Source organism: Megalobrama amblycephala, linkage group LG1 (assembly GCF_018812025.1).
Source record: "Megalobrama amblycephala isolate DHTTF-2021 linkage group LG1, ASM1881202v1, whole genome shotgun sequence".
Lineage (NCBI taxonomy): Eukaryota > Metazoa > Chordata > Actinopteri > Cypriniformes > Xenocyprididae > Megalobrama > Megalobrama amblycephala.
The window spans coordinates 31,094,103-31,121,054 of record NC_063044.1 but is presented as its reverse complement, the minus strand read 5'-3'; the positions used below and the strand labels follow the sequence as shown (position 1 = coordinate 31,121,054).

The 26,952-nt window shown below is 37.3% G+C and overlaps 1 protein-coding gene across 1 annotated transcript in view; it reads right to left on the bottom strand.

The window, feature by feature from the left end:
• Positions 1 to 26,490, bottom strand: part of mosmoa (modulator of smoothened a) — a 46,380-nt gene extending 19,890 nt beyond the window's left edge. The window contains exons 1-2 of the mRNA XM_048189443.1: positions 25,680 to 26,490; positions 4,700 to 4,912 (exon numbers count right to left, since the gene is read on the bottom strand). Of these exons, the coding sequence (XP_048045400.1) occupies positions 4,700 to 4,912; positions 25,680 to 25,785 (319 nt within the window). The 5' untranslated portion in view covers positions 25,786 to 26,490. The remainder of the gene's footprint in view (positions 1 to 4,699; positions 4,913 to 25,679) is intronic.
• Positions 26,491 to 26,952: the final 462 nt, after the last annotated feature.

The window sequence follows — 26,952 nt, the reverse complement described above, 5'->3', positions numbered from 1 at the left end:
TCACAGTAGGTCTGTCTTTAAAGTTGAGTCATTGTTAAAAATCAAGTTTTTATTTCCGAAACCCAAACACTGCACCCTGTGCAACCAACTACCTAGATACCCCCTAGCAACCACCAAGAAAACCCTAGCAACCACAATGTTCTAAAAACACTCATAACAAAAGTATAGCAACACCCTGCCAACAACACCCTTGTGACTACATAGCAATGTTGTAAAAACCACTCTGAATATTTTAGCGACACCAGTACGGCTCTCGACACTTCAGTGCTGAAGCTAAGATGACACTATATTAAGGTGATGAATTTGCAGCACTGTGAACTATAGTTATTGTATCCTGAGACAAAGTTTAAATTGAAGGGTTTCTTTATAGGATACACAAAGGATTTGCACACTAGCTTGAGGAACAGAGAAGAAAGTTAATAGTGTCTCCAGTGAGCGAACACAACAGATGCTACGCACATGCTCAACAGACACACAACACCTCAGCAGCCCCATTCAACCCCAAACCACAGAGATCATCTGTCTCACGGACTGCTTGCTTGTGTGCAGGACTCGGTCGCTGTTACACGCTCCCCACAGCTGGGAACCGACACCTCATTTGACAGGGTAAAACCATTATTTTGTCAAGCGCATGTGGAAAGTCTATACACATTTTCAGCTTTTGTTTCACTCTTTCCATTAGAACCATTTGTGTTGAGAACTTGAGACACCAGTCATTATTTGAATTAATTATATTTAATGGTGGTCAACGATGACCGATAAAAAAAAAGTCTTTGCGAGTTTAGTTGCGAGTATGTGCAAACTGAGCGTAAAGAGCATGCGTAGTTGAAGAAAGTATTCTCGTACTGTGCGCATATGATGACATTTATGTTGTGCACACTGTACACATACCCTAGTGTACATGTTTAAGAAAAAAAAAAAGGTATACTGTGGGTTTAATAAGTGATATGACAACAGATATAGTCATTTTTACTGCCAACAGCCATTATTTTCACTATACCACATAGGTTTGTCGCACTATGGGCGGTACGTATTGGTCTTAAAGGTTACGTTTGTGGTTTCTGCAGCCCTAGAGAAAGCAAATTTAATTGTAATTCGTTTGAGCAGCCTGACATATCAATATTGCAAAGTCAAAATTCTTGCCATTCTGAACCATATCATTGGTAGGATTGGACGATATACCTAAAATTTGAACTAAATATCTTTCCAAATTTTGATGATAATTGATATACAGTAGTGGCCAAAAGTGATGTCCGTAGGGGATATATGTTTTTAATGACCATACAAGTTCAATTTAAGTATCAAAATATGAGGATCTTCCTCATTTTTGATACTTTAATCAAACTTGTAGAATCACTTTAGATTTTCAAAATATTTTAAATATGGGGAAAAAAAAAAAAAAAAAAATCATTAAACTTAGTTAAGGTATTTATCGGACAAAATTATTTGGCAAAATAGGCAAACTACTGATGCAGGTTTTATTTTACTAGGAAAGACATAAGGTTTTATTTCACAGGAAAAAGCATACATTGACTACAATATAATGAGTTATTAATATTTAGTTGGTTTTCTCTTAAATTTGCATGCGGTAATAATTTCTTTGTGTGACAGCCTGATCAAAATTTACGTCCGCACAATTTGGCAAGTTTCATTGTGTTTCATTTTCATTATCAGATGTAAAACAATTGACTCCAAACACAACTATTATATTTGTTTTTAAATTTCATTTAACCAGTAAGGTACCATTGACAAAATATCTTGGTAACACTTTACATTAAAGGTGCTAAATAGGATGTTTTGTTTTATACATTTTTGCAATATTACTTGAAACTGTCTTTACTAACTGATAAAAGACTATTTATTAGGTGCACTGAAAGTAATAATATTAATATACATCATCTGTGCACGAGGTAGGACCTTAAAAACATCAGCCAATCGTTTACGCGATCATCGTGCAATACTTGTGGCGTTCCTTTGAAATGAGCTGTGAAGGAGGGGGGTTGTTCTTACGCATGCGCTCATTTCAACAACTCACTAACAGTCTCTGGATTCTCAGTCGACGAAAAGATCCTCTTTAGCACCTTTAATGTTTCATTAATTAACATCAGTAAAACTACTTCAGTTAACGAACTAAGAATGAACAATATTTCTACAGCACTTATTAATCTTAGTTAATGTTAATTTCAAAATGTGCAAATATATTATTAAAATTAAATGTTCTATTTGTTAACAGTTAATGCACTGTGAACTAACATGAACTCCGGGGGGGTTAATAAAGGCCTTCTGAAGCGAAGTGATGCATTGGTGTAAAAAAAAAAAAAAAAAAAAAAAAAAAAAAAAAAAATCCAAGTTTAACAAGTTATAAAGTAAAACATCTAGCTTCCGCCAGACTCTTGCAAGTTATAAAGTAAAACTCTTGCAGTTCAAAAAAAGCTTTGGCTACATCCTACGCCTTCCCTATTCAACTTACGGAAAAACCTTAAGTGACGCAATGCCAGTTCCGGTTTTTTTCATACGTTGAACATGGAAGGCGGTCTGGTGAAAGCTAGATATTTTTCTTCATAACTTCTTAAATATGGATTTTTTTTTTTTTTTTTTTTTTTAACACAAATGCATCGCTTTGCTTCAGAAGGCCTTTATTAACCCCTTGGAGCCATGTGGAGTACACGTTATGGATGGATAGATGGATGGATGGACGGACGGATGGATGGACATTCTTCAGCTCATACTCGTGACTCCTGTTCACTGCCATTATAAAGCTTGGATGCGTCAGGATATTTATTAAAATAAGTCCGATTGTGTTCATCAGAAAGAAGAAAGTCATATACACTTGGGGCAATTTTCATTTTAAAATGAACTAAACCTTTAACTAATGTTAAAAAAATGAGACCTTATTGTAAAGTGTTACCAAAATCGTTTCTACCAGGGAGTCCTGCACAAAAAAAAAATAGACATGCTTACAAATTATTTAACAAATTTGTAATAATATTGGAATGAAGGGTGAAATGTCAATTTTCCTAGACTGGACATCACTTTTGGCCACTACTGTAGACCTTGGTATTTTTGCATTAGCTCTAGAATAATTAAAAAGGCGATTTTCTTTTGCCCTGTTACAATTTCACTTATTTTCTTTTACAACTTTTATTAAATGAACATGTAACAATATGAAAAAAAAAAAAAAAAAAAAAAAAAAGTGAGTGCAAAATAGGTACAAAAGGTGCACACTTGTCAGCTTCTTTAGAGCACTGTAATTCACATACTGTATCTTACACTGTGCAACTGGGGTAAATTATGCAAGCATTTTTACAAGTTTTTAGCTAAGAACACAAATCTATCAACACTTTTTGGTTTAAGAGATGCTCTGTGGTATGACACTATATTCCCACGGGAACTCAAAACTCTTTCAGATGGGGAATTAAAGGTACAATATGTAATATTTTCTGTCTGCTAGAGGTCGCTAGAAGCCTATTCAAAACAAAGGCATAGCTTGATGACGGCAAGTTTTAGAGCGGAATCTTGGGACATGTGGTCTCCACCTCAACGGACAGTGCAAAAGAATAGGGATAGGACTCGGGCAGAAATCATGTTCATGGATGCGACTATTAACGTTACTGTAGTATGAAGCACAGCAGGACCGAGTGTTGTTGGAGCTGAACGAGACCGCTGGAGCGACTGCACAACACACGCCTCACGAGCAGCAGAACTTTTATTATGCCACAGTCGCCGGCGCCGCTTCCGCTTTTCCAGTGCTGAGCATGAGGTAACGCAGCTCTGTTTATCATATTAGATACATTTGAGTGTGTTGAAAATGATGTTATAATGTTACTCTGTGCATTCGCTTGGCGGCTGCTGTGAGACACTTGTTGCACACTGCAGTAAGAGATCGATTTTAGAATATATTAAATGCTGGATGGCTTGTGTTGATAAATGGCATGCAATTCTAATGGCATGCAATTTTAAAATGTATGATGGAGAAAATTATGTATTACTGCTAATAAAAATAAAGCTGCACCTGATTATGCTATTTGACAAAATAGTGTTTTTCTCTGAGGCATGGTGAAGCATGGTACTTGGAGGGAAAAAAAAAAAGAAAATTAGATTTAAACAATAAGAATAAACATGTTGAGCTATATAACAATAATTAGTTTTCTGTCTATAAATATATCAAAAGGGAACATCTGTTGTCTATTAAAATGTGTAATATATTGAAGCGTCTTTGGTGTTTCCATGGTTTCTACAAAATAAAACCGGAAACCGAGGGTAACGCGGGTATGATGCAATTGAGAGGCGACTCCTCACACGTCCCGGAGCCTTGGTTAAAATTGCAATTTTCTCACGATTTACAAATAGTTGGAAACATTTGAGATATTTTAAGTACTCAAGAGAACAAAATATATAACACTGGCCTAGTGGTTTTTGGATATTTTACTGCTAAAATATTACATATTGCACCTTTAACTGCTGTAATACAAGTACTTGACTAGTTTTGCAAGAGGAAAGAAAAGACCTATTGGTGCCATCTTTGGCACGTTAATCTTAATTTTCATTTTGATAATATTAATATCTGATATATTGCCCAGCTCTAACCACTGGTGTGCTGAAAAAAATGACACACTTCACCTTCATATCTGTGGTGGGCGGGTCAAAAAAGCAAGAGGAAAACAGCTTGGGTGACTCAAACATGAGACATGTCACTCACTTCCTGTGAAGGCGATCCACCTTGCGTACTTTGTGGCTTCTCGACGCCAATGCGAGGCCACCAGTAGGCCACAGGTGACCGTGAGGGAGATGATGCCCATGATGATAAAGAAGAGCGTGGTGACCCATTCCGGGGGGAGTCGCGGGGGGATGCAGGTTCGATCTCGTCCGTGAATGGTCTGACACTGACGCACCAGCCCCACAGTAAGAGCTCCTGGAATCACAGACAACAACGTCAATGATGTGCGAGTCACATTCAGCCCACAAAAACCTGCAGGATCTGCTCTTTATCAGGGTGTTTAGCTAGGGACTAAACTATAACACGGCACACTAGAGGAAAAACAAAAACAACATAGCCGCCGAGTATAAAGTTCAGAGCTTGTTTCTTGCAGAAAAACACACTGCACCTGTCAGACGCAGAGTCCCTGAGGCTGTGCTCGCGTTGCTGTACTCAAGCACACCATCAGACAATCAAAAGGCATTTCAAGGCTGACATTTACATGGATTTAAAATAAATTTCACTGCCTGAACAGCTGAAAAGTGCTGAATGCACATTGTTGTCTGGGACAGGTACTGAAATAAGCAAAATAATGTTATACGTCTGTACAATTAAAATTTTGCTAACAATTAATATAAATACTATTCAGCTATTTAAAAGGCTATCAATATGAGTGCTAAAAGTCAGCTTATCATCAAGCCAGATACCAAGATATTTGTAAGATGCAACCCTCTAAATACGAGTACCATCAGAAGTTTAAATCAAAGTCATTAAGTGATAATCTGGAGCATGTGAAAATGATGCATTTCTGATTTGTTTTTGTTTTTTTGTGTGTGTGTTCAATGCTAATTTTAAGTTATCAAGAGAAGTCTGAAACGAATTAAAAGCATTCTGTAAAGAGTCCATTGCCACTTTTAAAGATGGAGCCATAGTATAAATGATAGTATCATAAAAGTGTACATTTGCTGGCTCCAATCCTACATAGAAAATAAAATTGGTCCCAAAATTGATCCTCGAGGAGCACCTGTCTTCACTATTAAAGGAGTGGAAATATAATTATCTATAGACCCACACTGAGTTCTTACAGTCAAATAATTTGAAAAAGAAGACCATGATCCACAGAATCAAATGCTTTAATAAAGTGTTTTGAGTTTGACTTAAGATATTATTAGCCAACAAATAGTGCTTCAAAATGTTCATTTACCAGAGTTTCAAACTCTTTAGCTGTAACAGACCATCGTGACATAGGGCGATAATTATCCAACATTACACTCAAGGTCTGTCTTCACAGCTAGCTAAATCCTTATGACAGCTTTACAGACAGATCACACATAGCCACCCAAACAGATTAACCAGAGATTAACCTATAAGAGACTGTATGTTAACCTGTAGGGCTCAGTCGGCCAATCCAGTTAAATCCATAGACAAGGTTTAATGTGTTAGGACCAGAAATTGCACTGCAAATAATCATGGTAACACTTTAGTATGGGGGACAATTCTCACTTTTAACTAGTTGCATATTAGCTTGCATATTGGCCGTTTATTAGTACTTATAAAGCACGTATTAATGCCTTTTTTACATAACCATATTCTACATCCCTCAATCCTACCCCATACCTAAACTTAAATCCTTCAACTACCTTATCAACTATTAAGAATTTGAGGCAAAAGTCATAGTTAATAGATACCAAAGTGTTACTGAAATCATTATCCAAATGATTTTCTTCCATGGACCATTTTTATTTGCTATATTTGTTTTCATGCCTACCTGTATTTATGCATGTCATTCCATTTGTGTATGTAGATGCGATACCTTTTTGATATAGCCAATATTAACATTTTCAACGATTGTTGTGACAAATTCATTGCCAAAGACCGGCAATCTACCAGGGAAAATCAAAGCTGAAGGCCAAATCACACTGACCCAACATCAACAACTGTTGTTGGGTTTTGATGAATCAATGTGTTCACTCTGTTGGTGTCCGCTTTCACAGACTAAATATTCAATGGACCCTTTTCATATTTCCGGGGATCTCAGAAGTGGAAGCCATCAGATGACGGGTACATTGCTATAGTGGTGAATGGGAGGCTACAGCAAATATGATTCTTGCATTCCCATTTGCTCCAATAGCAAAAGAAGAAAAAATAATCCTTGATACCATTCCCCTGACTTTCTAAAAGAAGAAGAAAAAAAACCTAAAGAAATGATTATGGAGTCAGAAGACAGACAGAGAGAGAGAAAAATTCAATTCAAAATCACAGTTTGTGAAATGGGTCCATAGGTGTTTGTCGAGTCTGGCGCTGAGGTAAGCGTTACTGTCAACTTGAGGTGTGCAAGTGCAACTGCATTGGTGGAGCAGAAATAAAAGGGTTGTGAATTGTGATTTCGTGACCTTTTGGGTAGTGAGGAAAAAGCAGAATGTGTGTACAAAATGCAGTATATAAAAAGACACCAGACAGAGGTAGACTTCAGCAGCAGATTATATATCTAAGAGAGCAAAAAACAAAACGAACCAAAGAAAAACTATTTCCCTACACTTCATGGACATAGTCTTAAATGTGTAAAAATACCATAGGCACTGCTCTACTATACAAAGATTTATACAATATATGAACAAGTTGAATGCATTAAATGTTTTACCAAAAGTAAAAAAAAACAAAATAAAAAACTTGTCTATCAAAGTGCAACAAAAAGGGCTTCATCCACAACCCCATTTTTAATTGTCTTCTTTCAAAGATGAACAACTACACATAAAGGCACATGTTTGTTGTGTTTTGTTGCAGTGTGAACCGGTCTTAACATGTACGGCATGCTTGAACAGTGTTAATTCAGCCCTATAACATGTATTGAAGTCTACGTTTAGGTCTATAACAAACTTTTTTTTTGGAATTGATGTCAAAGAAGGAGAGGCTTCAGTATGCTGAATAAACTGCTTTTGTGAAGAAACAGCTTATTTAATGAATCGACACACCATTGGTTAATCTTCAACATGTTTGCTCTTAAACATTCATTTTGGATTTATCTATTTTTTAGAGTTTACACCAAACAAATCTGTATGATGCACTTCTAATCAAGTCACTCATCATACAGACTCAATAAGGCACCTCAGTACTACATGGTTTCATAGGACTGCCTTTATTTTCAACAAGTGCCCACAGATAAATATCTAACATTGACAGAAACTGAAGTAGTAATACCATCACGATATAATATAGGCCGATAATATTCCTTTTGCCACGGCATTGTCAATTCAACATGCATATGTGCAGACAAGATACTGACACTGGAAAGGAAAGGCCAAACTTGGTCGATTTCTGACTAATGAAGATGTCAATTTCATTGATGCGCTTGCATCTATATGCTTTTCTGAAGACGCCGTTACATGAAGGTTCTGAGAACATAATACAAATGAAACGTCATCAAAAGAAAACACCAAAAGCAAGCTCATATTTTATGTTGTCAATGCACTTGTACATGCCTGCTGTGGCGCTGATGCTCAGACTGGTGCAGTGTTGTCTGTGAAGGCTAAGAGCAGCTCTAAAGCAGCTGTAAGTGGACTTCAAAAAAATGCATCACTGAACCAAAGTTCACATACAGGAAGAATTCACATTACGCCCTGGAAAAAAGCAGTGGATTGTGGAGAATCTACCAAGAAAACATCCTGGACATGGAAGAACAAAGGAAATCCTGTCCTTTACTCCATATACAGGGATAATGATAACAACTCAGCACCTCTCTTAGTTAGACAACGCTTTGAAGCTTGAAACATTTCAGCAACACTGACAAAAGTGGTCCATATCTGGCCCATTTCTGAGATACTTCAATTCTGTATCAAGAATTGTGCTGTTTCACTGGAAATATTTGTGTATACAGTATTCAAAAGCAGTCTGTTAGTCAGACAGCACAAGCTGTTGAAATAAGAAGCACATACTACTAGTTTTACGAAAGACTGCTACATCTTATTTTATTATAGATTTACCGCATATGAAATGTTTATACCAAACATGCTGGTGTGAACAGGCCTCAATTAAGCAGTACTTTATGCATCGTTAAAACTATTTACAAACGGAACTACAAAATTTCGTCAAAGTTTGCTGAAGTGACTGTGCCTTGTTGTTAGTACTCTAAAGAAAGAACTGTTTATACTAGTGATGCTCCATTCAGGATTTTTGCATCCAGTATGGCTTACCGATTTCTTGTCATCATGATCAGCCAATACCAATCATTTAAGTTTTATATAAGTGATATTTAATGCTTTCACATCTAAATGGCATGTTAAAGGGATGTAGTATGGAAAAAAATACTATGGAAGTCAATGGGACTCATCTGTTTGGTTACCAACAATCTTCAAAATATCTTTTGTGATGACCAGAAAAAAGAAATTCATACAGGTTTGAAACAACTTGAGGGTGAGTAAAAGACAATTTTCATTTTTGGTGACCATCCCTTTAAAAGTAATGGCTTAACTCTATCAGCCTCCTTTTTACCAAAAGTAAGTAATAAGATCCTATGATGATGAGGGATGATCTTCCAGCACTGTTTCAGCTGTGAGCTCCTATATGGCATATAAATCAAGACCTGTCAATCTGGTTGACCAATCCAATCCATAAATCCTTTTTTTTTAATGGTTTTACCTCATTCAACTGCGAAATCTGAGAGATATGAAGTACAGATCGAGTCATAGAATGTTATTATCGGCCAATACCCATCTGTGGCTGATTGATTGGAGCATCCCTTCATATCAAGCTTACCCAAATATACTTTTGTGTCACTGGTGTAACAGATTCACTTGGCTTCCTGATTTTGCCAAAAAAAAAAAAAAAAAAAAAAAAAATCAAATTTATACATGACAATCATTCACTTCTGGGTTCTGTCGTGTTTATTCTGCAATGATGACCAGATGACTGTACTGCGCTACCGTTTTTCCATTGTTGACTGTTGATAAAATTTCTTGTATTATGGAATTTCATGAATTTTCTGTTAGTTGATCCTCAGATTTCAACTGCAATTTTTATTTGCCTTCATTTTGATAGTTACAGTAAAGTAAGGTAATTTGATTTTAAGAGTATTTTTAGTATAAAATAGCAACAGACATTGGTTTTTCTCAACTGAAAAAAAGGTCAACAAAAATACTTAATTTAGTTTTCACCTTTTTAAACTAAAAGATACATTATGTTCAGCATAGACAGCACTATGAATTCAATTAGTTCAGTAAACAGATGATGTACTGATTTTGCTTCAGATAAAAAAAGCTCATCTGCATTACAGAGGAAGATTTAACATTGTATAATGCAAGAAAGCCGATTTACGCTCAGCTTGAACCGTTACAGAGTTGCAAATGTGAAACAGATCTTCGAATTTAAGCCCGAGTTTGATGATGGGAAAGAAGCATTTTGTCTTGGTGGGAAGAAAGCCTTTAAAGAGCTTGATAAAGACTAGTGTCTGCATCCGGTAAACATTTCCCCCAGCACCCACCAATCCCCCGCTGATTCACAACTTCAATGTCTAATTCCATCATTACAACCAGCTGGCACGCTATGGTACACTAAAAAGACAGACAACTCTGAATCGCACCCACAACTACAGTTTAGACATTCATAGGACACAAACCCCCTGTGTCCTTTTCCCAAACGCATGCACACACAAGAAGAACGTCATTTAGAACAACGCATCTGGATAAATAAACCTGGAACAAGTCAGAGCGCTGGAGCTCTGCCAAATTCCCAAGAAGCCCTCGGTGGAAACTAGACGTATACTCTTCAGCAGATTGTTATTGACTGTGGTTATCACAGAACAGATGTCCTTATCGATACACACAACATCTGCAATCTGCAATCAAATTTAGTAAATGTGGTCATGAATATTTTCAGCCAAATGTGAATGTGGGAGTGGTCAAATGCACTTCTTAGTCAAAATCCTTGTCTGTGCAAACACAGCCAGATATACGTAAAATGAAACCCAAAACAAAACAAAACAAAAAAATACATGTCAAAACAGATGTGCATTTTGTGGCTTTCAAGTGGGTCGGAAATATCGTAATTAAAAGTTTTACGAGAACTTCTTGTATCATAATTCTGAGAACATAAATTACTGAGCAAAGTCATTATTACAAGTGGGAAACTCGTAATTCTAGACCAGTGGTTCTCAACCACGTTCCTGGAGCCCCCCCAACACTGCACATTTTGCATGTCTCCTTTGTCTGACACACTCATTTCAAGTCAATGGCTGTGTCCGAAATCACCCCCTATACCCTTAAATAGGGCACTATTTGAGGGGACAGCCATTTGTAGTGTTGTCCAAAACCATAGTGGACAATATCGAGTGCACTCATTTAATCCCACAATGCATCGCAATAACAAGTGTACAATAGATGCAAGCTCAATGGCTGGAGAACACCCACAATGCACAGAGTTGTGCACCGAATGATCTTCTCGCCAAAAGATGGCGCCCACTGCTGAATCATCCATCTATCTTCCAAACTGCGCTGGTCCAATGGGGCAACAGCATAATATTTTATAAATGCATTTTTAAGTGATTATTAAATTAATTAAGGTTTATACATAGTTTCCAAGACAGAGTTCAAGATAAATCTTTTATTACTACTGGAGCTGCCAGTTTGTTTAGTTTCAAATGATTATTAAACAGCAAGCACAAACGATGTAAAAGCGGAAGCCCTTCTGGCACACTCAGTGTCTGAATTCACTCACTCCTTTTCATTCACTCCTTTAAGTGGACTATATTAGTGGAGTAATGTAGGGAATAGTGAATGAGGGTATAGGGGGTGATTTCAAACACAGCATTTGAGTCTCTATTAATGAATCAGGTGTTTTTGATTAAGGAGACCACTGTTTATTAGACAATACAAGAGCTACAGAGTTGTGACTATGAAGGGGTGTGTCAATTTAAGACTGTGTAAATGCTGTATCTATAAAATAGACGATATAGCAATAATCTATAGAGATCAGTGAGCAGCAAGTCTGTCGCAAATAGTTTAACATTAATTACTCAACTTATTGTTCATAATATAATTTGTTTGCTTTGTTCCCTGTTATAATTCCGACTTGAATGTGTGATGCATAACAACAAATGCTCAACTCAGAGATAAAAGTTTTATCAAATGCACTTGAAGGCAGAATTAGGTCTTGCAGTATAAGGAAAAGCAAAGGTAATAGATCGGCACTGTCCGTTTCATCATTAAAAATCAAACCGCAGTATCGAGGGGGAAAAAGCTCACTACTCTTGTCTGGCTAACTTGTAGTAGTAGCTGTAACAGACCCTCTACAGCTACTGAAAGACTTCAAGCTATCTTAGCTCTATTGCTTGCAAACTGTATATTCGTTCTTTATTTTATTGCTAACAGTTTTCCTTGTCTTTTCTGAAGCATTGTTTACTTAATTGAAAAATACTCAAAAGCAACATGCCACTGGTGAAGAACCTATAAGGGAGGGGTTTCTCTCACAATGAGTGGGCACTGATTGCATTTCATTGGCAGACAAAACGGTAAACACCAGTAATCTTTCGAAGACTCCATTTTAACAGCGGCTTGACACATTCAGAGACTCTGGACCACTCTCCTGTTCGCAGCCTATGCGTGAAACAACAGGAAGTGCTTCCTGAGCATTGCCGTTCTCTCATTAGTCCAGGCTGAGCAGCTCTGGAGATATAGAGCGTTATGGAGATGAGTCAAACAGCCTCTGAACCCTAGTGGGTGGAAAGCGGGGGCCGTACATGGCGCTACAGGCTTGTTCTTTTTTAATGCACTGAATTCTCTCAGACGCACACTGATGCATACACATCCTGTGCCCGCGATGGACCCACAGTAAACACAATGATAATGTATTGCTGGAAGCATAAGATTTTATCATAACAAAATTTGAATGGGCTTAACAGCTGATGTAACTAAACACTACCAAATAATATAGTATAAAGGGGCGGTCACACTACACTTTTCGTTCCATTGACTTCCATTCAAACGCATGCAAATGCGTCAGACCGGAAACGCAAGCTTCGCAAATTTCGCATTTCGCTGCGTTCCAAAATTCAAATTTGGTGAACTCTGACCTGCGAATTCGCATCACGTGAAGACGTGCGACCAGTAGAAGATCGATTCGTCACGGCATGACCTCTTGGCTGAATTAAAAGAATTCTATTTTTGCAGTAAAGTCGAGTAGGTTCTGTATTTTTACATTTTAAATGTATTGCTTTAAGTTATGTGTTGAATTCATGTTTATAAAAAAGACGCTGTAAACCGTGACGTCATATCACGACCGTTACAGCATCCGAATAAATTTCGCACGTTCAAAGTCTAGTGTGACCGCGGCTTAAGATATTATGGTCAAACTGTTTTGAAGCCTCCTCTAGGGCCAAGTTTCCACCTGGTATTAAGATGCGTTTTGGTCAATCGGATCACAAGTGGACAACACTAAATACAGGTGTAAACGGGGTGTAAAACATTAAGCTTGTCCACTTTTGACCACTTCCTGAAATGGTTGTAATTGCATTCGACCTGATTGTTTTCGTAATGTAAATGCTCATGTGATTGAATGCGTTCGAACAGCCACAAAAAGATTGCCTATTCTCCTCCTTTTGACTTAATGCGTAAACATTATGAAAGGTGTGCTAGACAGACAGGATTTAAACTTTGTCAGCTGAAGACCCGAGTTTGGTTTGAAGACAAAAATAATGTACCAAGCACAATGTTCTCTCACCATTCCTGATTTCTAATGCGCACTCAGCGTTCGGCATGGTCTTTCAGCTGTCAGAGCAGAAACGAAAGCTGATGCTCTCCATATGCTTTATACGAGCTTATTTTGTCCATTAGATCAAAAGATCTAAAAAAAAAAAAAAAAAAACCCATACATTTACCCACCCAAAGACCCTCCCCTCGAATAAATGAGGACATAAGTGGACAAAAGAGACGGATTAAAATACCAGGTAGAAATGTGAATGTCTCCCTTGCCCACTTGTGATCCAATCAACCAAAATGTGTGTGTGCGTGCAGAGAAAACAGTCTCTTAGAGAGCAAGCAAGAATGGTTTGAAATTGCTTGAATGTTTACATTGGTCAGACTTAAAAAGACATGCAAATGTTAAACTTTAGTAATGATGATGCAACAGTGCCGTGAAGTCATTTGCACATTTTGAGAGAAATAACGCAAAACTATGCGTGATACCTGCAATCCCGCAGCAAAATTTGAGCCCTGCCGATGCATATAACCAAGTCCCTGCTCTTGATTTCTTTTCTTTTTTGATAATCTGTTTCACTTGAATATACGTCAATAGGGACGAAAAGAAATCGACTTTAAATAGTTAAAGAGTGTGTAACAATAGTTCTTGCTATGGTATCAAATGGTTCAGAGAACCAATACATTTTACAGGTATTTGTACAAACTACTGAAATGTTGATATTGTGTTGGTATTAGTATTCACTAATAATGAAACAGAAAATTTGGTGGAAAAACAACAGGACTTCACTAGATCAGATCATGGAAGTTTAGTTAAGAGTACTGAGGAAAGTATTAATATTGGTCAATATTTCTCAAGCATCCCTGGTTTTAGTTCCAAAGTCTACCAACAGCCTTGTTAATAGATAATATGTAAAACGTCTGCCTTAAAGGGTTAGTTTACCCCAAAATGAAAATTCTGTCATTTATTACTCACCCTCACGTCGTTCCACAAACATTAGACTTTTGTTCATCTTCGGAACACAAATTAAAGGGTAACTAACCCTTTAAGATATTTTTGATGACAGAATGCTGTCAAATTTCCTTCCATTGACTGCCTTTGAAACTCCAACTTTGATGTTTCAAAAACTTCATAAAGAGATCAGAAAACTAATCCATATGAATCAAGCTGTTTAGTCCAAATCACTTGTTATGATGAACAGATTTAATTTAGGCTTTTACTTGCATGTAAACATTGATCAGCAAATATGCAAAAGCTCAACCTAATTTGAATAACGCACAAGAACAAACTTCTTCTGGAAGATCACAAAGGCAGTCAATGGAAGGGAATCTAACATCGTTCTTTCATCAAAAATATCTTAATTTGTGTTCCAAAGATGAACTAAGGACTTACAGGTTTAGAAGGACATGAGGGCGAGTAATTGTTGACAGAATTTTAATTTTGGGGTTAGGTAGGTTTTTTTTTTTAAAGAGTAATTTTAAAATACATTTATACATTTCAGTAGCTCAACCATAGGCCACCCTGCAATCTAGTTATCGTTATTTGCCATTGAAAACCCACATCAGTGGACCAGTACTTAACGATAAGAGCAGGGACGTTTATTAAGAAAATAAATCTGGTCAGCAGCAAGAGCTCTAGAAATGCTCCCTGCATGCTGAACTGAGTCAGCGAGTTGGACTTTATTTTCTCAAGCAGCCATGAGTCAGTGGCAAACAGACTGGCCTCATCACTTTTCAAGAGGTCTGTCTCTCTCGGTCGCTTATTATTCTTTTCATGTATTCGGATAAGCATTGCTGAGAGCATGTTAGTCCTTTTCATAAAATCCTCTTCCTAAGAGCTCCTTAGTATGTAGCTCAATGAATTACAATGAACTGGGACAAAATAACCAGGCCCGCATGGAATCTGTGCCTGAAGAAAACTCTGCAGGTTTCCTAGAATCAGAACACCTGACATTCACAAAAATCTGCTAATGGTCTGGTCCTTTCACGCATTTGTTTATTAAATATTTGGCCTAATTGGATTATGTTCTCAGCTTCTAATAAGAGCAGGGCTTGGCAAGGATGCCAAAGTGTGTGAGGTTTGGACCAGACGATGGACAGTCACTTGCCCAATCATTCTAATGCAGCATTTATGGCGACTACTCAGTAGAACGCATCAATGCATGCATGTAAAGGGTTTCTTTTGAACGACGAGGGCCAAAAGAGTGAAGATGGGCAACAGCTGTACCGACTATTGCAAAAGAATGGAACAGAGATGGTCTCGATACACATTTTTAAAAACAGAAAAACTATTTTTAACTTGGCACAGCATCTTAATATTGTGGAATAAAAAAAAATAAAAGAGCAAACAAACATGATGCGTCAGCCAAAGATGTATGCCAAACATGGACAAATACAAATTGCACAGGACTGCGCTTCACCGTTGTCATGGCAACCAGTGCATTATATTGTTTTGAATTGTTACTCATGGGAAAATGCATTTTTGGTCACTCTTTTAGTGCTGCATTAAAAAGTGTAAATGTAGGGGTTTTAACAAATTTAATTATTGTTTTAAACATTTGAGTACTTTGATCATCCATTCAGATATTCTCTTTATGTGATAGGCCTACCTTTTAGTAGATGGCCAGGGTTAATGTCATGCATTTGTTAAAATGTGTGTGTCAATAAGGAATTTTATATAACACATCATTAAAAGCCTTGTGTTGTAAGTTGGCTTGTCAAATAAAATTTAACACATTTTTTAAAATGATTTTTTTTTAAATGCCTTTTTTTTTCTTCAATAAAAGAAAACATTTGAACCAAAAAAATAAATAAATGTACTGCTGAGGCCTAATCCTGGCTTAATCTAAGCTCTGTCTGTGAAACCGGGCCTTAGTCGAATAAAACTTGACTAAAACAGGGCAATGTTGACTAATTTTAAAAAATAAGAAACTAAAAAAAAAAAAAAAAAAAAAAAAGTACATTTGACACAAGACTAAGACTAAATTAAAAAATAGCTGCCAAAATTTACAATATCCTGCATTGACTTGAAAACAACCTTCAGTTTAAAACACTCAAATATTTTGTTTTCAAGTCCGAATTGTGCATCAGCAAGTGTTTCTGAAGCAGTGGGAGTAAGTGGCATTTCTAGCCGGGCGCTTATTTTGCTGCAAACAGAAACAGTACTGTTAAAAATGCCTTCGACACCTCTAAAACAAGCTCCAAACAATCAGCTCCCTGCATAGAGAGTGAAAAGTGTACTGTATGCTGTCACACGGAGACACTGAGACGAATTAATCATTCTTCTCACTCCGAGTGTTTCTCTGGGAATAAAAGGCTTGCAGGGCTTTTTTCATTTTGTAAATGTCACGACCACCAACTCGTGTTTTGTCCCCGCGAGCTCTTGGTTTCTCAGTCACGGGTTGAGTTTGAAGGTCTCCTCTGCATAATTTCCTGCCTTTGCCGTGACTCCCGCCTGTGAACTGTCGTTTCCTTTAGAAAAAGCGAACAAACATACCATCATTTCTGCTGTCTCACTGGCAGCGCAGATGTGAAACGGAGCAGTAAATGCCAATCACAGTTTCCCAGTATTTTTTCCTCTAGTGTTCGAGGGGATAGATTGACACATTCCTATCAAGTCTGAGGGAAATGAGGTTTAAATGCACTTACTGACAGGCCTGACAAGCTGAGAACACATGTGAGACAATACTTTTCAGTAACCCTTTATAAAAATTAATGAATTGGGAATAATAACTGGCCAATGCCGATAATCTTGTATACGTACCAAGACTTCACAGATCTTCATGCCAGATGTCTGGGCAGACCAGCTGTGATCAGATCACCTGATTATGATGTAAAGGTGAAGACTCATCCTAACTGAACAACAGAACACATTTTTTGCTAAATGTTTGCTAAAGGTAATTACCAGCAGATAATGTTGGCTGGACATAAACATGATTAAGTGGTCGGAAACAACTGTACGCAAGTAAAAACACAACTGCTGAGCACCACTTAGGTCAAAACAAAGCAACATGGGGGATGCTGCCAACAGTTCTGCTGAACAAACACAGCGATTCTGATATAAAAGTTATCTATATTTTTAACAAAGAAACACCAATAACTCCCAAGGGCAAAATTATATACATATTAAAATCATAGACTGTAAAAAAATATGGACGTAGTGTCCGTGACGTCACCCATAGAGTTCTGAACAGCAGTTTTGACGCCTAAATGAGGCCGCGGCCATCTTAGCTGCGCGTCACCGCACGTCACTCCCGGATAACTGAAAATGGGCAAAGAGGCGGGGAGGTGGTTTGAGCTCATATGACTGGTTGCTGAAACCACGCCCGCCTAGCTCGACGTGACCATGTTAGCAGCAAAGGAGCTATCTATCTATCTTAGATACGATCTAAAATATTAATGAAGATAAGTTTTATCATCAGAAAGTTCTAAAGGTTTACTGTCAATCTACGGTGTTTTTTAAGATATAGATGCTCCAACACCAGTAGTGTTGGTTGTGCAAATAACAACATGGAAAATCAAATGGGACTTCATACCTTTATAATGAAATAGAGATCGCGAGATGAATCCAATCCGTGGCACTTGGGTAAAATATGAATGTCCATTGCAAAACAAAAAAACATTTCACATTTCTTCTGAATGATCTGCTCTCTGTCATCGTTCTTCAAGAAAGGATGCAAACTGAGCAGCGATCGTATCTAACAAACAAATGAGCCTGTGTCCAAAGTATATTTTTTTTCAAAATAGTGCAGCAGTTTCAGTTATAATATCCAAGCAGTGCTGTTGGATTTTGATATCCTCCCGCCATTGTCATTGCAGTAAATCTCACAACCAAAACTTTCAGCCAATGCCACGATCCAACAACGTGTGTTCTGTGTCTCTTCCCCATGCACATCTACACAGACACACATCAGTCTCGAATATTACGCAGCAAGCCATATTTTATAATTGTATAAAATAATCGAGCACAAATACGGCTGAGATGCCAAATTCAGCGGCAGCTGAGGTAACATGACGGCTCACAGACAGCAGCGCAATCTACCTGTCACTCAAGTGACCACGCCCTTAATTATGCAGAACTTTAAGGCTTAATATAATTTAAACGGATAAGTTATAAAAAAATTCACCCCCCTCAGAGTTGTCATGAAGGGCAAAAATAGCAGTATAGACCAAAACCACAATTTGAACCAACTTGTAAACATGTTTTTTTCTGCTATAAACTTGGCCAATTTAACATGGGACTCTATGAGATTCTGCTCTCTTTTGGAGCCTGTCCCTAGCGGCCAGTCGATGAATCGCAGTTTAAGTTACTTCCGTATTGGCTTCACGAGAGAAAGGGGGAGGTTGCCGCTTGATTAAAATGCAAAATCCAGGGGGGTTTAAAATGCAAGCATTTTCTACTTTGCAGGTTGATTCAAAAATGCTCCAGAAAAAGTTTCAAAAAAATTCTTACCAACACACAAGTGGGGCATGGATGTCAGGGTGTTGTTATGCTTTTACAATGGTGTTCTGAGTGGTTTTAGCAAGTTGTTATGTTGTTGCTTTCTAAGCCAAGTCAGACATTTATCAAGAAGACTCTTCTAATATTTCAGTCTATATATGCTCAGATGCCTCCTTCAAAGCAAGTAAGGGATATTTTCCCCATTTTATTTTATTTGCCTGATCGCTTGCAACAAGCATCATGATTTGAGGGGTCATTCATGTCTGTACAGGGCTCTAGACTAAATGGTTGCATTTTGCAACCTTTTTTCCTGCTGGCGTATTTAAATTTTGTTAGAGGTCGCACTGGTTTTGACACCAATTTGCTAAACTGATAAGCTCCATCATTTATGTTGTGTACGTGAAACATTAAATGAGCCAAAATTAGAATGATACAATGCTAACTGTTTCAACCGTGCACCACACAGACCATTTATCAGCTCAGAGCTAACATGTTCACTCGCTGAATGTCTTCATCACGTGACCACTACTGCACAACTACACACTGCGAGATCCAGTGAGAAGCGTTCGAGTTTGGCACAAACCACTAATCTAGTCTCGATGATTATAGTATAGAGTATAGTATAGAGTCAGATGAAACGGCAATGATGTTCTCAACAACACTGTGCCACAACGATATAAGAATATTTTACATTTCTGTATTTCATTATTTTATTAATGTAGACATGTATTAAAGAAGTAATGGAATATAATTACAGAATTTTTGGTTAAGATATATCGCATTTGTATTTATACTAACTGTATTTAGGCTACTTTTTGCATGGTAATGAGGTCCTATGCATGGTTTTACCTGTGGATATCAATCTACAAATGTATTAATTATATTGGAAGACCAATTTTAATAAGAGTCCTAACTCAGTCAGTCAGTATATTTAGATTTTAACCCAATAAAAATGAGGTTGTTACAATTTTTACTAGGGCTGGGTATTGACAATTTTCACGATTCGATTCGATTACTATTCACATGCTTTTGATTCATACATGTTAAATTTTCTAGAGGAAAAAAATCTCTCAACTAATGCTGTAAACTACACATGGGAGTTAGTTGGTACTACTATAATATTGAAGGTTAAATTAACTTATTTATATACAAATACTTAAATTACACTCAATGATGTTTTTATTATAAGTAAAGTTTAGAATTACATAATCATATTTCTACTCCAATTCGTTTTTTTTGCAATATAAACATTTAAATCGCAGCTGTCATAACTGATTTATTCAAACATGCATTAAATATTGAAGAACATTAAAAATCATAATGAATATGTAACGGTGCATAGCTATATTTATCAGAATGTTGCTTTCTAGAGTACACTTTTCTAGCTGACTAATGAGTTTATGGTCACTGAATATGTTTTTCTGAGGTAAATGTGACGTTACGTGACATTGTTTACAAGCTGTTTTATTGACGTCTTTCCGAGGTTGAAACACTGATTGAGCTATTACACGAGACATAATACAGATTTCGGTAAGTTGTACTGTATATTTTAACATACCTTCAGATGTTTAGTCGTGTTTATTTCACGCTGTAACTGCTAATAAAGAGGAGGAGAGGATGTTCACATGCGCTCGTGCTGCCGCTTCTCTTTAATTGAGGCACTAAAGAGATCTGTCACGCCACATTAAACTGTGCCAAAACGGTATTTATTTTTTCGAATCTTATAATAAGATGGACGTCATTTGAAGTCTGAGACTTTGCTTCATATCAAAAGTAACAAAGAACAAAGATTATTGAGATTTATTGGATGGGAGGCACGCTACATATTCTGCTCATTCATCAACTGAAAACAGACTAGACGAATCGATTCTTGGGATTTAAGAATCGATATCGGTTCGTAAAAATGAGAACCGATTAAAATCGAGAAATCGATATTTTGTACCCAGCCCGAATTTTTACAGATTTGAGTGTTTTGTCAATGAAAAGAAGTGTACATTCGCATCAAGCTCACTGCTTGTCAACTCAAATTGCTGTCAAATGTGCATTTCTAAGAGACAGAACATGTAATACAAATAATTAATAGTGTTAATAATTATTAATTATGTTTGGTTAGTGGTTTTGGGGGTGGGGGTAACTTTGCTTTCCATTTATTACTTAAAGCACACTTTGAGTGCTCCGATACAACAGCAAAAAATACTAGCTTAGCAAGTAGAAGCGAAAGGAACCCATTCGGAGTACCTCTCTGAAACACGCCCCTCTCTCTGTGTGTGCGCACCTCGAGTGTACCAAATTAAATTCTCTTTTGCCTCTTCTAGTGCTGGAATGATTTAAAATCTATTGAAAGTGTAAATTAGCGTGACAAAACGTGCAAATTATAAACTTTCAGTCTATGGCAGTTAAACTTGAAATAATCTGCGGAAATAACGTGGAGCCTGGTCTGTACAGATCATGGATCAACAATGATCTGTTTAAACCCTATTTTTCAGGTGGTGGTGCTACCATCTGTAGAACTTGGTGGCATCGGTGACATAATTGGTGATCTCAAATGTTAGACTGGAGCCCTGCTGTAGCACAATTGGTACTGGATAAATGACATGCCAAAGTTGAATACTTGGGCTAGAGCAGTGGTCTCAAACTCAGTTCCTGGAGGGCCACTGTCCTGCTGAGTTTAGCTCCAACCCTAATTAAGCACACCTGAACCAGCTAATCAAGGTCTTCAGGATTACTAGAAACCTCCAGGTTGGTTGGAGCTAAACTCTGCAGGACAGTGGCCTTCCAGGAACTGAGTTTGAGACCACTGGACTAGAGATTTATTTGATTCACTATCACCAACAGTAATAATAATACTAGCAACAAAAAAAAAAAAAAGAAAAAAGAAAAGAAAAAGACAGCAATCTTTCTTGCACTTAGAGAAAATGGCTTTCTTTGTGTATCCATCAACACAGGGAAAAAATAACAAATAATAAATCAAAACAACAACGAAAACTTCAATGCAACCGTTTAGTCAAAATGTCTAGAAGAAGATCAAAGACACAAATTCCCTGAAAGAGCCTAAACAATGTCTCATCAGCCAATTATTCTGCTTCATTCTGGTCACAGACCACATCAAAGAGAGGGCAGGGACACTGCAAACACTTTAATGATTTTACCATTCACAGGAAGGAAACAATCTGACAATAGCTCACAAAGGAGCCCATTCAGTTTACTGAATCGCATGCAGTCATGCACTAAACAATGAACTCAGAATTCTTCATTTGGCAGGCTGAAAGAACAATTTAACACAAACAAACATCTATGAGGTCTTTACGGTGTTGTTTTCATCAAGTCATTCTTTTGGCTGTTTTAGACTGAATCTCTAGGTTTTTTTTCCCCATTAACCATGTTTCCATTCAAAGTTAACTTGTGCGCAAAATTGGAAAAATCGCATAAAACATTTGTGAATAAAACACCATTTAAATCTTGTGTAGAAGGAACAAAATTGTCACTTCCGGGGAAATTTGTGCAAAATATCTAATAAAAATGGAAGTTTCTGTTGCTGTTTTTCCTGCATCATAAATGACTTGTGTCTCAGATGTTATCTTGTGTTCGGATGCTGGTTTGGGAATACAATCATGTGAGATGCTTCTGGGAGGAAATTAAACAATCACTCTGATGACAGACTTTGGCTCAGGCATTTCAGAATTATCAAACAAATATTTGCAATGCTGTGATGCGATTGGTCTGCTGGTTAGTCCAGTTATCCAATCCCCTCCTCTGCTGAGGCAAAGTCACGTTTTTCATTGTGCATCGAGGAATTTATTCAGTAAATGTGTTTCCATAGTAGTTCATGAACACGTCTGAGTGCATTTTTAGAAATTAATGCACATCTTGTTTTTTTTTTGTTTTTTTCATCCATCATTTATGTGATATACCATAAAATGTGCATAAAAATAGGTGGTTGGAAACATAACTGTTGTTAAGCATGTTACCCTCCAAAAAATTGACATTTCTATTACAAAAAAACCTCATACACAACATAATGTATATTGCAATTCACATGGCTTGACAATAATGACTGCCCTATGGCCCGGGGCAGCAAGAATGTGTAATTCAAGATATGAAAAAAAGACGGACGAAAGTTTCGGAGGCAGTGTGTAAACATGATTGACAACATGAAGGCCTGTACACACCGGGATGAATATCACACGCGTTTATTGGCAGCGTTTTTTCGAGACGATTTTTGTGTTCATACCCAAGCGATTTTCACTGGTGATGCGCAGAGTGAACATGCAAATTCACTCCCTGACAGTATGTGGCGCTTGTGCTTAACGGTAGTGCAAATAAACATTTATGATATTAATAAAGTTAAAGAAGATAAAAATGCAGATATAAAATGGCATATATATGACATATGAGAGATGGTAGTCAGAAATGGTTTGTGCAAATAAGTCATAATGACAGTAGTGAAAGTGAACGGTAGTGCAAATAAACATTTATGAAATAGACATTCTCAACTATATTTCATGAATGTAAAAGAAACACTGAAAACAATAACTACACCTATTTTATTTCATGTATTTAGCCTATTACTTTTTTTGTGGTGGGGAGAGTGAAAATTTTGGCAGGACAAGTAAAAACTTGAACCACTGGCCCAACCGGGACAGTAGAAAAAATCCTCAGCATTGAACCCTGAATGTATATTGTGTGTGTGTGTGTGTGTGTGGGTGCACGCACGTCAAAACATGTTTGTTTCCCAATTTACTAAAGAGTTTGAAATTTTTCAGTGATCTATCATCCATTTAAATCACTCATTTCATAACAGTATAAAAAAGGACTATAAAAGGATAGTGTATTTTGTAACTTTTCTTTTGGAAAAAGTAAAAAAAAAATAATAATTAAAAAAAACTAAATCAAAAGTAAAACAGACACCTGGACACATTATAGTAATGTGTGTGTGTGTGTGTGTGTGTGTGTGTGTGTGTGTGTGTGTGTATGTGTGGTTAATGTGCTAAACTGTCAATTAAATAATATCAAATAATCTAGTGGATCTTAATGTAACAAAACCACTTCATTTGCTTTATGAAAAATATAATTTGTTTGTTTTGCGTTTTTGTGTGTGTGTGTCGGTGACATTCACCTATAATAGCTTCCTACCACTATGGGACAATAATGCCTGCTCCAGACAACAATAAACCTCAGACATGTGGGAAAAATGAATTAGATAGGAAGCATGTGCTAAACATCTTGTGCTGGAAGGTTGAACACGACACAAAGGAATATCTTCTTCACATGGCAGCATGTTTTGACACCTGATTCACCACTGTAGCATTTGACATGTAAGAGAACAGCACAAGATCAGCGATTCTTGCTGAATCGAGTGGATTGTGCTTGAACCCCTGCTGACCCACTTACCAAGCAGTCATGCATGCTGAACAAAGAGCAGCTGTTTATCAACAGCCCGCCGGCACATGGACATTTGAAGACAGTTGTGATCTGCAGGACCGCTTTAGATGTTTAATAATAACCGTGTAGATGTGCTAACAAATAAAACCGATGAATCATCGAAACAGGGCAGCTGAACAACTGGATATGAACGAATCGCTTAGGTTAAATTATTTATCACATCTTGAGCTTCGTTTAGAGCTTTAGTGGTCAGATTACAATATCTATGATGAGGTTAAATATTACAAAAGACACATGATGCAATTGTTGACTGCAATGCTTTCCGGTCACTCGTGGACAACGATTTTTACACAATTTTACATTTTTTTATTGAATAATGTTTAATACTCTCTAAAAAAATGCTGGGTTGTTTCAACCCATGTTTTTAAATTAAAATTCTAAACCCAAAGGTTGGGTTTGTCCATATTTTGACCCAAACATGGGTTGAAACAAAAATAATCTAAAGTAGGCTATTGAAGTTAATAGCCCAAAATAACAAGTGTTAATATTTCATTACACAAAATATTTCTGAGCTACAAAATACAAACGTCAGCCCATTCTATGAGTATTCAACACCTGAAAAATGACTACATTAAAATTTACTGATATACCAATAACCTGAGGGTAATATATTACGGCTGGGTTGAAAATATCTCTTCTTAAATCCTAAAAATTGATCTTTTAGTCTGTGCTGTTTCAGTTGACAAACACCTTACACAAATTACTATTAACACGCATTAACTAAATTCTACTAAAACTTTCTGAATGTTATTCAATACTAATAGTAATTGTATGAATTAATATCAAACTGGTTTCTTAGCATTTTCTTAGCACAAATTCAGTAATTTTCCTGCCCTCTTTTGATTGACACGATATCGGCCGTTTTTAAACTATCGGCCAATAGCGTGAAAATGTGCTTTTATCGGCCGATACCGATTATTAGCCGATATATCGGTGCACCTCTAACTTATGAGTCTCAACTTTTTTTATTATTACGAAATTCAAGCAATAAATGCCGTTTTGACTCATGTACTGTATCTGATATCCAAAAGAATCGATTTCGAATCGAGTTCAGAATCGAATCACAAGCTTGTGAACCGAATCGTGAAATTTGCGTCAATACACATAGCCCTTTAAAATTTAGATTTTATTAAACAAACATTATAATAGTAATAACTTATCCAGCTCGGCACATTCAAATGCGATAGTGCATGAAGACACAAGAAACCAAAGCTTGAATGCGTGTTAACTAATGAGCGTAATCATGTTTTAAAGTCATTTATTATGAAGTGCATCTATATAATGTGAGGAGAGTCAGACCTTTATTATCTAACACAGATATGAGGCATGTAAACATGAAATGGCTCTTAATCAGAAACGCACACTTGCAGTTCTGTTGTCAATATAATAATAAAGAGTTATTGATCTGATTTCTCACCTGCTGACTCGCCAGTGTTGATCCAGTCCGGATTGGCAATGCTCGCGATGGCAAATATATCCGCAGCCAGAAAGAGACATCCTGAAATAATGGTGAGTTTATCCATCTCAGGTTCCCTGGACTCTGACACAGGAGTGAAGAACTGAGCTAGTCTCTCTACAGATATCGGCGGCGGTCAGTAAACACTGCTCGGGTCTGACCGCATGATATGCTGTGATATGATATGGCTAGAAGTCCAGCAGCTTTGTGGAACGAAACAAACTCCCTAAAGACCAGGATGTGCCCCTGATCTTCCTCCTAACAGCTGATGCTCCATCCTCACACGGAGACTGCGGTCTTCTTCTGTTACTAGCTAACAGGCTACAGATCCGCACGGTTTGTTTGCCATCCGGAGGGCCTAACGCCACTCGACGTCCACATATCCATCTCCAAGAAGGTCTCGACCGCGGGATTGAACTGCAAAAGCGTCAAAGAAGCGAGTTAGAGCGATTCAGGGCCGTTTTCGTCGACGGTGTTGTGGTCCATCTTTCTGCTCAGCTGCACGCGCATCTGCACGGACGCCGAGCGCGAGCACAGCACCGCCGCATCACCTTCATCCCCAAAAACCCGTCAAAATGTGCCTCTGTAAGGTGAAAGCTCGTTAACTGCGCGAGTTTGGAAAGAAACGCCTGCGAGACGCCGCAGGAGCATGAGAAGCTGTAGTGTAAACGCACCTCTCGCGTCTTTCCCAATGACATCAAGCGAAAACCCCCACGCAGCGTCTATCGTCAGACACACACAACAGGCCTGCGAGATCACGCTCCGTCTGCTGCTCTCGCGAGACTCCGCGCGGTTAAAGGGGGTCTGTGCTGTGTGTGTGTGGTCATCACGAGTGTTTCTGTAATTATTATTACACACTTAATAATGCACGCAGTAACCTCAAAATACATTTCATCAACAATATATGTGTTATGCAACAGAGACCGTGACGTGTTTATTTGATGAAAAAACCCTTAAAAATACGTCTTATTTTGCATTAATACAAAATGTGCGATTACTAATTATACTATTTAGCAGTATACGTTTACATTTCAGATAAATTACAAATAAATGGAAAATGTAATTATTAGACAAAAGACACTGGAAAGTTATTTTCTAATGCATGCTAATATAATAATCATAGTTCATTTACATATTATTGGAAATGGAAATAGTCACATAGTAAATAAACAGTATTATTAGTGTTCATACTTCAGTAACCTTATGACAAATACTCAATACAGTGATTAGCTAT